The sequence below is a fragment of the Barbus barbus genome (genome assembly GCF_936440315.1).
Source record: "Barbus barbus genome assembly, chromosome: 40".
Classification (NCBI taxonomy): Eukaryota; Metazoa; Chordata; class Actinopteri; order Cypriniformes; family Cyprinidae; genus Barbus; species Barbus barbus.
Window position 1 is genome coordinate 12846877 of NC_136718.1, and position 17989 is coordinate 12864865.

Sequence of the window (17989 nt, forward strand, 5' to 3'; positions counted from 1 at the left end):
TGGCTGACATTTGCTTTTGAAGGAAATAGTCATTAATATTGTTTGAGGAATGATGGTTTTAAAGGTTTATCAGTGCAGCTGGATGCACGCTGAATCCAAGAGATGGATTTCATTGGAGTTATTCTGTAAAACTAATTTATGTATCTGTCTGTACACCTGCAAACTCACCCAAACAGGTTTTGAGGTCCTCCGCGAGCTGATAACCCTGGTTACAGCTGCAGACGGGTCCAAGTGTGCCGTGCTGACAGTGGTGTGAACAGCCACCGTTATCGGAGTCACAACTATTAACAATCTCTATTTCAATACCTACAGAGAGTCAATAATAAAAAGGAACAAGTGTTCGAAAAAGTGATTATGAACATACAGGAGCATGAATGTCATTGTATTATATAATATAAACTCTAACTATGTGTCATTTACTTCAAAATTTGTTAGGTTTTGTAGGACACTTTCTGGTTGTCACATGTTAATGGACCATGTTCATTGTAGTTAATAATTCAAGTGTAAGGCCAATATCGCTGATAGTGATACTAATACTAAAAGTATTGTTATAGGTTCAAGGTTTTCTCCTCAATGTTAAACTAAAGTAAACTAAACTACACTAAAATCATGTCCATTTATTTATATATCAAGTAGCCATAAAATAAGCAGATAATGTACAGTCAGTCAGTCGTCATTACTGCAAAATAAACCTCCTTCTGATATACAGTATGCAACACCAGTCCTGTTCTCTCACTCTAGGTTTATTTTATGATAATGGCCAGCTGACTGTTCATTATCCTTTGACCAATCAGATGTCAGTGGACCATGTTCATTGTTAATTATGGAATATGATGAATTTTAACTTCTAAGCTCGTCTTTCAGAAGTGTTGTACATGTTCAGATAAGAAATAGTTTCTATCCATTATTCTATGGTCAATTTTACATTATTTTCCAGTTAATCTTTATCACTCATTGATAAATTTATTGCTGAACAAATAATATGCATACCATTCAAAGGTTTGGGGTTAGTAAGATTTCAAAGACACTGAAGTCTGGATTAATGACTGCTGAAAATTTAGCTTTGCCATCACAGGAATAAATCATTTTAAAATATACTCAAATAGAAAACAGTCATTTTAAACTGCATTATTATTTCAAAATATTTATGAATATTTCATGATCAACTAAATGCAGCTTTGGTAAAGAGTTCTTTCAAAAACATTAAACACAAAACCTGCCAACCCAAACTTTTTAATGGTAGTGTAGTTAAATCAGTTATCACTTGCTCATCCACTAAAATGATGAATTCTCTTAATACAATATCATGATTACAATTATCAATACTTCACACTTGACCCACCAAACTCTACTTTTTGGGACCACTGTGGTATGTTTCTGTGCTTCTCTGAACCGTAATCAAGTTTTTAATTAAGTAACTCACGGTAGCATTTCCTGCCATCAGAGCCCAGCTCATATCCTGGATTGCAGATGCATGAGAACGAGCCCGGAGTGTTCCGGCAACTGTGAGCACACGCCGCCAATCCTGTTTCACATTCATCGACATCTGAAACACACCAATTACATTTCACTGATGACATGTTGCCTTTTTCTATTTATACAGACATCTAATTAGATGAGAATCGTCATTTTTAGTCAAACAAACAGAAATTTCTGTCTCTAACAATCACTTAAATGAAAATCAATGAGTGCAACCTCTCGAGCACTAACAGGTTCCATCATGGATTTCAGAGTGGAAATCTCTGCTCACTGTGAAGATGAACCATGTTCTACAGCCTTCAGCCGTCTAATCAAACACAGTGCTTCCACTGTTCTCGCACCATGGGAAATAAACTTTGTGAAAAACTTTGGAAAAAGAGGATCCAGCAGATGAGAGACCATTTAATACGTTCCATGACAGTGTAACTGAACCCTAGCGTGGTGGAAAAGCCCTTTGCTGCTATCAGAAGCTTTTACCTTCACAGCTCTTCTGGTCCGGGGCCAGCGCGAAGCCTTGGTGACAGCTGCACACAGCATGACCGCCATCACTGCGACATAAGTGCACACAGCCGCCGTTCCTCTCCGCACATGGGTTCCTCACTGAAACACATGCTGTTACGTCAGATCTTATATGTCATTTCATGACCGTCTCCCTCACACATCCAAACTCTCATTATCTTGTCAACACAATCCATGTAATACACATACATAAATTCTGCAGCCTTTTCTCTATCTGAATTCCCATACTTCCCTGGCCAGCTTTGTTGCCTCAGTCACATTATGACATAAAACACATCATACATATACAATGCAGTTTTGAGACCCTTTGGAGGACAGATTTTATCCAGAATAAATAAGAAAATAAAAATGTATGGCGTCATATACTGCATTTGGAGAGCAACAAATAATGTCAGATTTATACCAGCCATAAACTTACTTTTCAACACGTTTTTATAGATTTAGGTGAGAAAATCTGGGTCATATGATCTGTTCAAAACCAAAGAAAACTACACATTAACTAAGTACTAATAGTACCTTGGTAATTGCATGTCTTTTAGAAGTACTTCCTTGGAGTACCATATAAATACTATGAATATGATATTCATTGTTGATATACTTTTCACTGTTTCACTGTGTTTGTGCATTCCAGTGGTGGGGATTATACAGTGATTCTTTCTGCATATTACATATTACGCCAGTAGGTGGCAACAAGTGACTGTTTTTATGAGTGAATCCCTGATTCATTAGCTCAACGCTGATTTATTAAGGAATTGAACAAATGGCTCCCACTGTCAAATATGCCTATAGTAGGTGAAAAACAGTATGTGAAAAGAGTAGTATGATTCCAAAATGTGCATCTGATCACACTACTATCTCATGAAGTAAGCAACTGATGCTGCATGTCATGTGGCAATAACAACATGACGAATGTAGTACATCAGGAATTAATTTTAAACTATAAGGTACATACTTTTTTACAGTTTGAAAAGCTAGAGCTTCATCAGATATAGTATACTCAGACTGTATGTGATTTTGGACACAGCTACTGTCTTTAAGAGTCATTGAATCATTTACTTAAGTGATTTATTCAAAATCACAAATTCACTTAGAAGGCCATTACTGTGTCTTGCTCAGAGATGCATATAACTTTTAAATTCTGCTTTGACTTCATGTTGAACTCTTTTTACTGGCGGGTCAAAAAAAGAGAACTGGCAAAATGCATCTAAAAATTAACTAACAATATTGAATCGAAGCTACTCAATATTAACATCTTGTTTATTTAACTGTTGTATAAAAGCAGTATCACACTCATGTGTGTCTGAATATCAGTACTCATATACCTTATTTTTTAACAAAGGAGGAAGACTTCCGATTCACTATAGGTAAATAACAATTTGCAGTTAAATTGTACAATTATTTATCCTCCCTAACCATGCTACAAATCAATGCACTGTGGTATTTCCATCGCTGTAGCACTGCACAGCCATAGTAGTGTTTTAAAGAATTGTCTAAACATTAAACTAGCACAGAGACTCTTGTCCCAGGACTCATCTGTACTTTGATGAAAACAGTTTAATGGCAATGTTATCCATTTGCTGGATTGCACCGCTAACACACAGATGCTAGCATGTTTTTTGTCAAAGAGATACTAGTTACACAAGACACACATTCTCTCTGTCCCGTATTCTTTCCCCTTGTCTTCACCTAACTCTCAGTGGTAACGCTTCATAGGGGAACAATTGGCTCTGGTGAGTGTCAGGACATTGGATCTGTGGGGCTGTGTACTCTGAATGTGAATTTTGGCAGACACACTGGAACTGACACAGTGTTTGCCAATATGATGATGCTGTAGTCTGAATAATATAAGTGTTTCTCTGTGAAAACGGCTATTTAAAGCAGGCCAAAATGCTCAGCGGTTTCAGATATTGCTGTTCAAGTGACTCACACTGCACTGAGGTCTGTTTTCAAGTTCATAGTTACTGGAATCCTTGACCATGTTAATAAGGTTAGTAACTGCTTTTGAGCTGTACCACTTTTTGAAAGGATACAAATTCAGTCTAAAGTTTGTCATTTGTGATTCAAGATACCAAGTCACATCACAAACAGCACATCTGGGTTTTAGAAATGTTGATCACTTTCTTTAGCGTCCACCTTTCTGCCAAGATCCCTTCCATCCATACTTCCAAGAGCTACATACTGACTTTATGACATAGCCTTAGACCAAAGCTTTTCCTACTTTCATCCTCTCGTCAGCATGCTCTTTGACTAACAGCATGTGATATGCACTGCCGGGACATTTTATGGACGACATCATGAACATAACAAAACTTTCAGAAGGTAAAGAGTTTAAATAAGCAACAAAAATAACTGCTTCTACACCCTGCTGAAACAACCGGCTTTGACCTTCATGAACTCCTATACTGGTCCAGACTGGTTAGCGATCCAAAACATGCTGAATTATATATGACTTCTGATTACTGTACTGTAAAGTACTGAAATATCAATATTACTGTACTAAACATGAGGCTAAGTAAAACAACAATATTAACTGTTACAGTAAGTTGAACATAGAGGCATGCTATTTTGAAACAGCAACCAAAGCATCATTTGATTTTAATTTTGGTAGACTTTTTTACATTTCTTGCAAACTCAACAAAACTGAGCACAATTAAGACAAGCCACTGTTAGATGTCTTTAGAAAAATGAAGAGAAAGACTCACGTCTGCAGCGCTTTTCATTAGCTGTGAGTTGGTACCCACGTCTGCAGCGGCACTGGAAGTGAACTGGAGAAAGTTGGACACATTCATGCTCACAGCCTCCATTATTCACTGCACAGGATAGGACAGCTGAGGGGAGGAATAAGGAATCAAAGAAATGACTGTTAAGAGCCATTCACTGTTTAAAAAAATATATGTGTGTGTTTATACACAATATAAGTCTTTACTATCACTTTTTGTCAATTTAACACATCCTTGCTGAATAAAAATAAATTTCTTTCAAAAAGTAAAGAAAAAAAAAAACGTACTGACCCCAAACTTTTGAACGGTAGTGTACATTGTTACAAAAAAAATCTCTATTTTGAATAAAAGCTGCTGTTTTTGATCTTTTATACAAGAATCCTTTAAAAAAGTATTACAGGCTCCAAAAAATATTAAGCAGTAAAAACTGCTTCCAACACTGATAATAAATCAGTATATTAAAATGTTTTCTGAAGGATCATGTGACACTGAAGTCTGGAGTCATGGCTGATGAATATTCAGCTTTGACATCACAGGAATAAATTATATTTTAAAGTATATTAAAACAGAAAACCTTTTTTTTTTTAATTAATGAATGAATGAATGAATGATGCATTTATATAGCGCTTTATTGTGTATTGCTGTACACCCAAAGTGCTTTACAATCATGAGGAGGGGAGGGTCTCTCCTCAACCACCACAAATGTGCAGCATCCACTTGGATGATGCGACGGCAGCCACAGTACAACGGCGCCAGTGCGCTCACCACACACACCAGCTACAGGTGGAGAGATGAGTCATTGAGCCAATCAAGTGTATGGGGATTAAATTAAATTGCAATAATATTTCACAGTATTATTGTTTTTTTCTGTATGCTTGATCAATTGAATGCAACCTTTATGAGCATAAGAGACTTCTTTTAAAAAAACATAAAAAAACACTGTTCTCAAACTTTTGAGCGGCGCAGCGTATGATACATTTTCACACGCACACACATACACACATACATACATACATATATATATATATATATACACAAACATATACAGGTCCTTCTCAAAAAATTAGCATATTGTGATAAAGTTCATTATTTTCTGTAATGTACTGATAAACATTAGACTTTCATATATTTTAGATTCATTACAACACAACTGAAGTAGTTCAAGCCTTTTATTGTTTTAATATGGATGATTTTGGCATACAGCTCATGAAAACCCAAAATTCCTATCTCAAAAAATTAGCATATCACGAAAAGGTTCTCTAAACGAGCTATTAACCTAATCATCTGAATCAACTAATTAACTCTAAACACCTGCAAAAGATTCCTGAGGCTTTTAAAAACTCCCAGCCTGGTTCATTACTCAAAACCGCAATCATGGGTAAGACTGCCGACCTGACTGCTGTCCAGAAGGCCATCATTGACACCCTCAAGCAAGAGGGTAAGACACAGAAAGAAGTTTCTGAACAAATAGGCTGTTCCCAGAGTGCTGTATCAAGGCACCTCAGTGGGAAGTCTGTGGGAAGGAAAAAGTGTGGCAGAAAACGCAGCACAACGAGAAGAGGTGACCGGACCCTGAGGAAGATTGTGGAGAAGGACCGATTCCAGACCTTGGGGGACCTGCGGAAGCAGTGGACTGAGTCTGGAGTAGAAACATCCAGAGCCACCGTGTACAGGCGTGTGCAGGAAATGGGCTACAGGTGCCGCATTCCCCAGGTCAAGCCACTTTTGAACCAGAAACAGCGGCAGAAGCGCCTAACCTGGGCTACAGAGAAGCAGCACTGGACTGTTGCTCAGTGGTCCAAAGTACTTTTTTTGGATGAAAGCAAATTTTGCATGTCATTCGGAAATCAAGGTGCCAGAGTCTGGAGGAAGACTGGGGAGAGGGAAATGCCAAAATGCCTGAAGTCCAGTGTCAAGTACCCATAGTCAGTGATGGTCTGGGGTGCCATGTCAGCTGCTGGTGTTGGTCCACTGTGTTTTATCAAGGGCAGGGTCAATGCAGCTAGCTATCAGGAGATTTTGGAGCACTTCATGCTTCCATCTGCTGAATAGCTTTATGGAGATGAAGATTTCATTTTTCAGCACGACCTGGCACCTGCTCACAGTGCCAAAACCACTGGTAAATGGTTCACTGACCATGGTATTACTGTGCTCAATTGGCCTGCCAACTCTCCTGACCTGAACCCCATAGAGAATCTGTGGGATATTGTGAAGAGAAAGTTGAGAGACGCAAGACCCAACACTCTGGATGAGCTTAAGGCCGCTATCGAAGCATCCTGGGCCTCCATAACACCTCAGCAGTGCCACAGGCTGATTGCCTCCATGCCACGCCGCATTGAAGCAGTCATTTCTGCAAAAGGATTCCCGACCAAGTATTGAGTGCATAACTGAACATAATTATTTGAAGGTTGACTTTTTTTGTATTAAACACTTTTCTTTTATTGGTCGGATGAAATATGCTAATTTTTTGAGATTTATTTTGGGTTTTCATGAGCTGTATGCCAAAATCATCAATATTAAAACAATAAAATGCTTGAACTACTTCAGTTGTGTTGTAATGAATCTAAAATATATGAAAGTCTAATGTTTATCAGTACATTACAGAAAATAATGAACTTTATCACAATATGCTAATTTTTTGAGAAGGACCTGTATATATACACACACATACATATATATACACACATACATATATATATACACATATATATATACACACACACACACACATATACATACACAGTGTAGGCCCCCTTCCTGATTTTTCTTTTTTTTTTTTTTGCATGTTTGTCACACTTTAATGTTTCAGATCATCAAACTAATTAAAATATGAATCAAAGATAACACAAGTAAACACAATATGCAGTTTTTAAATGAAGGGTTTTTTTATGAAGGGAAAACAAAATCCAAACCCACATGGCCCTGTGTGAAAAAGTGTTTTGTGACCATCCAAGAGGTCACAAAAGACCCCACAACATCATCTAAAGAACTGCAGGCCTCACTTGCCTCAGTTAAGGTCAGTGTTCATGACTCCACCATAAGAAAGAGACTGGGCAAAAATGGCCTGCATGGCAGAGTTCCAAGACGAAAACCGCTGCTGAGCAAAAATAACATAAACGCTTGTCTCAGTTTTGCCAGAAAACATCTTGATGATCCCCAAGACTTTTGGGAAAATACTCTGTGGACCGACGAGACAAAAGTTGAACTTTTTGGAAGGTGTGTATCCCATTACATCGGGCATAAAATTAACACAGCATTTCAGTAAAAGAACATCATACCAACAGTAAAATATGGTGGTGGTAATGTGATGGTCTGGGGCTGTTTTGCTGCTTCAAGACCTGGAAGACTTGCTGTGATAAATGGAACCATGAATTCAGCTGTCTACCAAAAAATCCTGAAGGACAATGTCCAGCCATCTGTTCGTGACCTCAAGCTGAAGCGAACTTGGGTTCTGCAGCAGGACAATGACCCAAAACACACCAGCAAATCCACCTCTGAATGGCTGAATAGAAACAAAATGAAGACTTTGGAGTGGCCTAGTCAAAGTCCTGACCTGAATCCTATTGAGATGCTGTGGCATGACCTTAAAAAGGTGGTTCATGCTCGAAACCCCTCCAATGTGGCTGAATTACAACAATTCTGCCAAGATGAGCGGGCCAAAATTCCTCCACAGCGCTGTAACAGACTCATTGCAAGTTATCGCAAACGCTTGATTGCAGTTGTTGCTGCTAAGGGTGGTCCAACCAGTTATTAGGTTTTAGGGGGCAAGCACTTTTTCACACAGGGCCATGTGGGTTTGGATTTTGTTTTCCCTTCATAATAAAAAAACTTCATTCAAAAACTGCATGCTGTGTTTACTTGTGTTATCTTCGATTAATATTTAAATTTGTTTCATGATCTGAAACATTAAAGTGTGACAAACATGCAAAAAAATAAAAAATCAGGAAGGGGACCAACACTTTTTCACACCACTGTATGTATGTATGTATTTATATGATCTCTTGTTTGTCTTCTACACACATAATGAATTAAATTCTATGCATTAAAATTCAAACAAATCCTGTCAGGCTTTATTTACACTTTAATAAGACCTTGCAGCGCAAGACATTAAACTGAAAAACAAATGTATTATTCTTGGAGGAAAATAATTAAAAACTGTCAGTACTTTGTTTGCATAAGAGTGCACTCACTTTATATAATACTTTGTGGTAGCACCTTTGGCTTTAATTATATCAGTAATTCTGTTTATATTGGACTCTGTCAGCGTAGCACATCTGGATTTTCTTTTTCTTGCAGAAAAGTTCAAATTGCAAGAAGACTTCCAGTTTACAGTCCAGTGTGGGTCAGTTCACAGATTTGTTACACATCTGAAGCCTGTCCATGGACACCAACGCCATTCCTAAACACTGATCTTTCTTTTTTAAACATTTTCTGTTTCAGCAGGCTGTAGGATTTGGTGTATCGTTATTTATCGTAACTTTCTGGCAGCTTTCTGGCAGAAGGCAGTAGTTTTGCACAAAAACATGTTTATATATTTTTTATTTTAATTTATTTTGTATTTCTCTGTTATAACCTATCACTTGGCTCTGCTAAAGACAAACAGCCCATAACATGATGCTGCCACCAGCTCAAATTATTCATTTATTATCTACTTCATTTGACTTGACAATTATCTTTGAACATAATGTGTAGTTTGCTTTCTTTTATGTAATGCTGTAACCTGCTGAATATTATATCAAGGTCTGGTATGAATAACTTTTAGCTTTTGCATTAATACATTTTTTTAATTAAAATTTGTGTATTTTATTAGTAGATTTCAATATCCACTCTTTAAATAAATATTTTCTCCAGTAACAGAAGAGAATGTGGAACAAGCATTGAACAGTCCTGTCGAAAGCATTCTTCACTAATCATCCAAAATAGTACCAAGCAATTATTTTCAGAAGCTGGATCATTTAGTGAAAACAGGTGGACCATTGCAAATGGACCATTTTTCTCATATGACTGATATGAAGCTTTGATGGAAAAACAAACAGTCTCTCATCATACTCAAGTGTTTGGATTGTGATGCTTGGCGATGTTGCCATTCTTCATAGGATAGTCATTCTTCAAGGATAGTCATCTCAGGACGGAAACCAATCATAATATTCAGTAAAATACCACTAAGTAGCTTTGTTCTGTGCTATTTAAAAGCCATCTGGTGTGGTGATAAGGGAATGGTCAGCGTGAATGTTTGTGGTTGATAACCGACGTTGAATACACTCTGACCAGGAACCTGTAATGTGTGATCTTAGATCTTGAACGACTAGCAAATATGCATTTGGAGTAAATCCTGAGGTGTGTAAAGTTTAAGACTAAAGACTGGTGCATTTGCTCTTTCATTATCTTGTTTCTAATGATGCAGCGGGGGGCAGATGATGACCTATTGTCAGCAACCTTTCAGTCTGTCTTCTCCACCCTTTTCCTGTGAATGTTCACTCACCTCTTTCATCAAACAGGGTCAGACAAAGGTTAAAGCTGAGCTCCAGATAAACACATAGTATAGTTAATGTAGTCTCAATTTACTGGCCTTCTGATGTATACCGCACTCAAAAATCTGAATCAGAATCTGAATCAGAAAGAGCTTTATTGCCACGTGTGTTTACACACACAAGGAATTTGTCTTGGTGTTAGGAGATTCCAGTACATAAGTACAAACATAGTGCAGACAACATATAATTAAGGTAATAAAAACACTAATAATGAAGAAAATAGACAATAAATTATAAATTACAAGAGTAATAAAATACAAATATACAGAAAGTAAAAAATTAAAAAATGTCCATAGACAGAACTGTGAATGTGCATATGTCTTATGTACGGATGAGGGTTTGAGGAGTTATTTACAGATATACAGTACTGGGGTGTGTTCAGGTGGGACATGGCCTGGGGGAAAAACTGTTCTTGTGTCTGGCTCTTCTGATGCTCAGTGATCAACAGTTCAAAGAGAGAGTGAGCTGGGTGTGAGGGGTCCAGAGTGACTTTCTTAGCCCTTTTCCTCACTCTGGAGATATAAAGATCTTGGAGGTTGGGTAGAGGGGCACCGATAATCCTCTCAGCAGTCCTGAATGTCCGTTGTAGTCTTCTGATGTCTGTTTGGATAGCTGAGCCAAACCAAACAGTTATAGATAAAACACAGGACAGACTCGATGATGGCAGAGTAGAACGGTTTCAGCAGCTCCTGTGGCAGGTTGAACTTCCTTAGCTTCCTTCAGGTCCTGGGAGATGGTGGTGCCCAGGCACCTGAATGACTCTACTGCAGTCACAGTGCTGTCCATGATGGTGAGTGGGGGGAGTGCAGGGGGTTCCTCCTGAAGTCTACTATCATCTCCACTGTTTTGACTGTGTTGAGCTCCAAGTTGTTGTGACAGCACCAGACAGCCATCTGGCTCAACCTGTCTGTAAGCAGACTCGTCTCCGTCCTTGATGAGGCCGATGACTGTAGTGTCATCCGCAAACTTCAAGAGCTTGACAGAGGGATCTTTGGATGTGCAGTCATTTGTGTAGAGGGAGAAGAACAGTGGGGAGAGAACACATCCCTGAAGGGCGCCAGTGATGATGGGGAGTCGTGGATGCGAGTTTGCCCAGCCTCACTAGCTGCTGCCTGTCTGTCAGGAAGCTGGTGATCCACTGACAGATGGAGGTGGGCACAGAGAGCTGTGTGAGTTTGTCTGAGAGAAGGTCAGGCATGATGGTATTGAAGGCCAAGCTGAAGTCCACAAATAAGATCCTTGCGTAAGTCCCAGGTTTGTCAAGGTGTTGCAGGATGTAATGCAGTCCCATATTGACAGCGTCATTCACAGACCTGTTTTCTCTGTAGGATCCAGGACGCCGGATCGTTGGCTGAAAGCTCTCTTCTCAGCTTTTCAGAGTAGTTCTTTTTGGCCACTCTGATCTGAAATGGCAGTCTTCACAGAGGCTCTCTCTGCAAGTACACTCTAAAAATTGCTGGGTTAAATACAACCCAGTGCTGGGTAAATGTTGGACAGAACACATGCTGGGTTGTTTTCAACCAACAGTTGGGTTAAATGTTTAACCCAACCTTCTGGGCAGTAACCCAACTGCTGGGTGTAAACATCCCAATCATTGGGTTCGTCCATATTTTACCCAGCGCTGGGTTGTATTTAACCCAGCATTTATTAGAGTATATATAAATAGGACAATTGTCTCTCTTTTCAAATAAAAGTTATACTTTCTTGAAACAGGATAAGCTATTGGAGTGGAGTAGTGGGAAAGCAGTTGAAAAATAAAATAAAAAATCTTTACATTATGAGAGTGTGTCTAATAAAGGATAATGATAATACTTCTTTTGGCAGAAAATCCTTGGGTGAATTAAAATAATTAAGGTTTTATCTGTCGTTCATAACTCACAACTTTATAAGCTTCTGGCATGAAGTATCAGCGAGATACCAATTTTTCAAATTACTGTTAACCAAAACCAAATGATCCTGGATAAAACCCTCACTGATTAATTAGCAGCATCTGTTTCTGGTTTATTCTAGTAGTGTGTTCCATCCCACTCAGCTTTGGTTCAGATTGTGGTTGTATAGAAGAGTTGGTTTGAGTTTTGAAAAAAACTGATAAATGAGCCCGAAACCTGTCTGGAGATCACAGTCCTGGACTCTTCAGGTCTCTTGGGAAGGTAAAAGAATTAGCTGCTGATTCAGCTAAAACAGAATGAATGGAAACGCTGCTACAGCATCAGACTCTCAGGAAAGTGAACAGATCCAAGAATGCTTCTGGAATATAAATGTCATTTGCTTTTTTCCATGTCAAACTGCCTTGGAAATTGAAAAGAATGTTCTAGTTTGTGAAGTAAATACAACAGCATTTCAGTGCTATTATTACTAAAACTAAACTGAAATAAATATGAAATCAAATAAAATATCAATATTAGATGATGGAAATCGAAAATAATGTTCTAGGGTCAATACAAGTTGAGCTCAGTCATCAGAATATGTGACATGCAGTTGATTATGACAGAAAAAAAAATTCTGACTTGTTTTTTACTAAATACAACAGCATTTCAATGTTGTTATTGTTAAAACTAAATTGAAATAAACCTGAAATCAAATAAAATATAAATATTATATGATAAACATAAACTTGAATTTTTTTTTTGAAGTATTGCCTAGCACCTAAATTAACTAATTTTAAATACTAAGATTACTAAACCTAATATAAATGACATCTAAATAGGAATATTTAAAAAAAAAAAAAGTTACAAAATCAAAAAATAGCTCAAACTTAAACTGAAGATAAAATGAAAACTTAAAATATCAAAATAAAAGCTATAAGAGTATATATTTTAAAAAATAAAATAAAATAACACTGCAGCAGTCCCATAGACTTCCACGGTCTGTTTTGTTTTTTGTTTGTTGAAAGTATTCTATGGTAATGAACAGCATACCACAGATGCTATTGAATGAGCTGATGCCATTTTACATTCCTTTAATGATTTATTCAGTAATCTAATATAATTTCATGTACTTTAAACAAATAAAACTCTGTGTTTGGAAGTAAACTGGCAAATCTTAGAGCCAAGAGTCCCAATGTAACATTTCACCCCATGAGCGCTCACAGAAAACCACAAGATTATAACCATATTACAAGGGGAAAAAGCTATAATATTTCCAAGCCATGTCCAAATGAAAGTCTTTCAGCTGACATGTGGCATCCCAGCTGGAAGATTAAGCACAGGGCTGATTGTGTGGCATGGCATTGGCTTTAGGGAAGGTATTTGTCTGGAATCGTTGTTTGTAATTTTTATTTACCAAGTTGGTTTAATGTTTTCAATGTTTCTATAAAGAAATGCCTGAGCTCTGGAATGGTACTATACAAAATCCATTCTTACTATTGCCACATATTTGAAAAACAAAACCCCTATCCAAACAACATTAGCTAAATTGATATGCTTGCAAGAACTGTTTATTCCCACAGGGTTTTTCCTTTGAAAACGAAATTGTTGGGTTTCACCTGACACTTTCTACACCATAGTCACATTTGAATAGATGTGATGGTTTGATAGCGGGCCTGGCAACAGAACAGTTGGGTCCTGATCTGGTCTATCTCAAAGGTCCATCACAAACTCACCATGACAAGACCCGTACAGTACAGAATAGTAGCAAACATTCCACTATTAAGAAAACAAGAGGCTCTTTGATTCCCCCTCATGCACAGAGCTCAAGGTGGGGACCCCTGCTAGCTTTGAAGAAAAACCCATTCTAAGCTAATTTTTCTTAGGCCGTGATGATTACAGGTCTCTAAAGCTTTGGATGCAGGCCAGTCTGTCAGCTCTCTGTCAGTGACCTCTCTCGACCCCTGAATGACTCACCTATGCAGGTGCGGCCATCAACGTGCAGACGAAACCCCAGGTTGCACTCGCAGTAGTACGAGCCCCTGGTGTTCACACACCTATGTTGGCAGCCCCCGTTGTGAACCTGGCACTCATCAATATCTGAGGAGGGAAAAGTAGACACGAGGCCACAAGTTAAAATGTGGTTTGACTCTTGAACAAGTTTTCAAAGCATTCACCTAAGAAAACAAAGCATGTCATTCTAACTTCCTAAATGAATTCATCCACTCCAAGACATATGCAAAACCATTTATTTTGCTGTGTCAGATGCTGTTCCGTTTCATTTTAACTGAAGTCTCTCTAATCTCCAAAATCAGTAGCTGGCAGCTCAGATACTGTCGATACACTGAATCAAAAGCAAACTTGCTTTTAAGCCATCATTTTTGTCCTTTGATGAAACTGAACCAATATTTTGCCATTTTTCATACGTTTTATGAAGTTTTAATCCATAAATTTAGGTGGATAATAAAACATATCATAAATAATTCATTCTAATCCAATCTTTTTAGATTTTTCTTTAACCTGTTACCCTGCGCCCCTATTTTTGAGCATTTTGTAAAAAACGATATAACCAAATAAAAATGTCTGTAGCTCTTGAACCCTAAGGTCTATATTTAAAAATCTGGTGTTGTTTGAAACTAGACACTTGATCCTTTGTTACTCTAGAGTCATAATAACTCAAAATTAGTATAGCAATAGAGTAAAACAAGGTAAAATATACATGAAATTGACTCGCGATATGTTTTAATGAAGCTCACTAAGGGAAAAATGGATGAGACTTTCATGCCAAAGGCCTGAAAACACCATAAAGATAAAGCTGAACATCTGACCATGTTTTGATTCAAATTTGAGGATGATACTCCCAAAAATGTAGTTTCTGTAAGCTTTTATTTAAAAAAAATCTAGGCGTCCTTTCAAAAAAGCCATTTGGAGACCCCAAATAGACACTTTGTAAACAAATGTCCAAATGAGTCAAAACTACATAATACATATATGTATATCAATTCAGAACTGCTCTGCCCACCAAAACACACAATAAAAAACTATTTCTGAACAGCATTTGTAGTGCTGACTCATTTAGTCATTTGGTTAGTCTACAAATGGCATTTTTGAAAAAAAACGCCTAAATATTTCCTGAAATAAAATATGAAATAATAAATTTTTTATAGGTAAAGACTTACAGAAAGTACATCTTTATGGTATTTCATTTCAAGAAAAGCTTTGGAAAAGTCATTTGGATATTTTATTTCAAGAAAAGTCTAGGAATCCTTTCAAAAATGCTATTTAGAGACTCCATAAGACACTGCATACTACATATGTATATCAATTCAGAACTGCTCTACCAATGAAACCACAAAAAAACACAAAACTATTTCAGAATTTGAACATAACTAAACAGTCTTTATTCTGAACAATTCCAATAATGAAAACAGTGAACCAAAACAGATTTGATCATTTTTGAACTAGTGAAAACACAAAACATGCAAAATACATTGTTTTTACAACATTTGTATTTTTTATTTATTTTATATGGTGAATATTATGAATATTACTATTTTACTAATATAGTAATAGATTACTATTACTAATATTACTAAATAATAAAAAAAAAAAAACTATTTACAGTATTTACAGTGGAGGAAGACGCTCTAGCAGCCACTAAAATGTTTTTTTTTCTGACCATCTGGATTCACCAGACCTCTGAAAAGACAGGGAAGAGTGAGAGAAAAAGAGTGAGAAAGTGTGTAAGCAAAACAAATCAAACTTGCAACACTGTTTACATTTTGTACACACACACACACACACGCGCGCACACACACACAATAACCGGGACATACCCACAAACAAACACACCCACCCACCCACACGAACAAAACTCATGTAATCCCCTCATATTATCCCTCTCCGTTGTCATTTTTAGAATCTAAAACAGCTAACATGAAACAAAAGCTGCAAATACATGATAAAGACACATAAACATTCAAGAGGAGGGTGGAGACACTTACGTGCTAATGCTATCCACGCTTCCCAGCGATCTCAGCGCGTATTCGGCTACTAAATTAGCCATTTTTCTCCCCACGTCCTCCAAAACACCACCAAACGCCACAGAAACACTTCTCAAGTCGAAGATCCACGATGGAGAGATTCAGATGTGAGCTTTGGACAACATCTGTTCGCTGATAGCCAGTCTGTGTAGCGCCGCGACGCCATTATGTGTACGCTTCATGCGTAACCCGAGAGCGCACGAAAACACACGGACAATACGCCGAGCTATTCTCTAAACAATCTTACGTAAACTATTCAAACTGTCAATCACTTTAAACGTCCTTGTGGTTGGCTAACACTTCCATCCATCAAAACTGTGCTGGCGAGGCATTGGCTGGGTTCAAACACCCCTATTGTGATGTGTCCGGATTGACACCTCGCTGACCCATTCACGGACGCGCTTACTGTCCCGGGTTATAACAGCTCCTGCGATTGAAGGAGAGAGACGAGGGAGGGCTATTCTTACTCGGAAGAGACGATTCTGCTGGAAATAGATGGCGTTTCAAAGCTGGAATACGAATTATAATCGATATTTATTGGAAAATGGACGCTATCGATAACTATAACTCGAATCGCTTATGTAAACAAAGGAGGATCTATCGTGTTTTCCCCTATTTTTTCGTTGTTTTGGATTAAAAAGTGGATGCATTTTGAAGAGTGGACCCTTCTCTTGAAATGTATGCTGGTGTGTCTTGGAATAGTCTGAGCTGACCAGCGCTATTGGCGATCAAACGTGAGTACTGCGGTTCGCTTTGTTCATTTTAAATGGCCGGTCTTTCAGCATTTCTGTTAACCCTTTCCTCTCTGGTGTATTGATTTCAAAAACAAGCTCACATCGTTAATCTTGAGTGTTTTAGCTTTCAAATGATATATAGTTAATGATAATTGATTGAATATTGTTCTAAAACAAAGGTAATAAAAAGTCCGACCACGCCCGACCACGCCCTTCCGGCCCGCCCGCGGGCCGATGCGGGTTAACAGGTTAAAAAACAACAACAAAAACATTAGTGCATGGTTACCCTATTATTTTCTTGTTGCCACATTTTTGTCAAACACTAAAAAAAACAAACATTTTTCATCTTCTTTTGTGTTTTACAGACAAAAGTAATACATGACAACTTTTAGGTCATTTTTTTGGTGAACTATCCCTTTAAAACTGCTTGTAGGTTATTCAAAAAGTTATTACCTTAAGTGCACTTATGAAATTGTGGAATTGTGCAATCTGCACATTATAAAGATCTTCAGGTGAATAAGCTCTTTGTGTCCCATCTGATTCAGGCCATGTGTCTTACAATCACCCTGATCTTTAAAGTAGTATTGCCTATGCTTAATTTAATTACAGTAACAGAGCTTTTCCCAAAGCAGGACGATCAGGTAAGGATTAGTGTTGACTAGCTGAAACACAGGATTCATTTTTGTGAACTATGTATGGTGCATTTAAAAGGTCAAAACACTGCCATAAAATATGGCAGCAGCATAATATTAAAATGAGTTTGAATAGATCTGACATTTTGAAAGGAAAATGTTTGTTTGACTCAATACAGTCTACCTTCATTACTCCCATTTCATACTCCGTTTACATTCATGACCCTGTGGATTCCACTGAGTAGTCTATTTAAAGAAAAGATGCAGAGTGGAGATTTTGGATCAGTCTAGTACAGGTGCAGTGATGATCTAAGAGAAATCAGAGATCTGTGCAAGGCCTGTGAAAGCCCTGCTGATGAGAGGCTGTAATGCCAGCAGACTGTGTCAGTGAGTGAGTTATGATCTCTGTGCTGTGGGCTGCAACTTTATTATGTGGATCTGTAACATCGGAATGAACTTACTAACA

At 37.7% G+C, this 17989-nt stretch overlaps 1 protein-coding gene across 1 annotated transcript in view; it reads right to left on the minus strand.

Moving 5' to 3' along the window:
• Positions 1-17989, minus strand: part of LOC306859815 (uncharacterized protein) — a 68979-nt gene that overhangs the window by 21904 nt on the left and 29086 nt on the right. The window contains exons 5-9 of the mRNA XM_079401116.1: positions 14092-14214; positions 4701-4826; positions 1957-2079; positions 1424-1546; positions 169-306 (exon numbers count right to left, since the gene is read on the minus strand). Coding sequence (XP_079257242.1) covers positions 169-306; positions 1424-1546; positions 1957-2079; positions 4701-4826; positions 14092-14214 — 633 coding nt within the window. The remainder of the gene's footprint in view (positions 1-168; positions 307-1423; positions 1547-1956; positions 2080-4700; positions 4827-14091; positions 14215-17989) is intronic.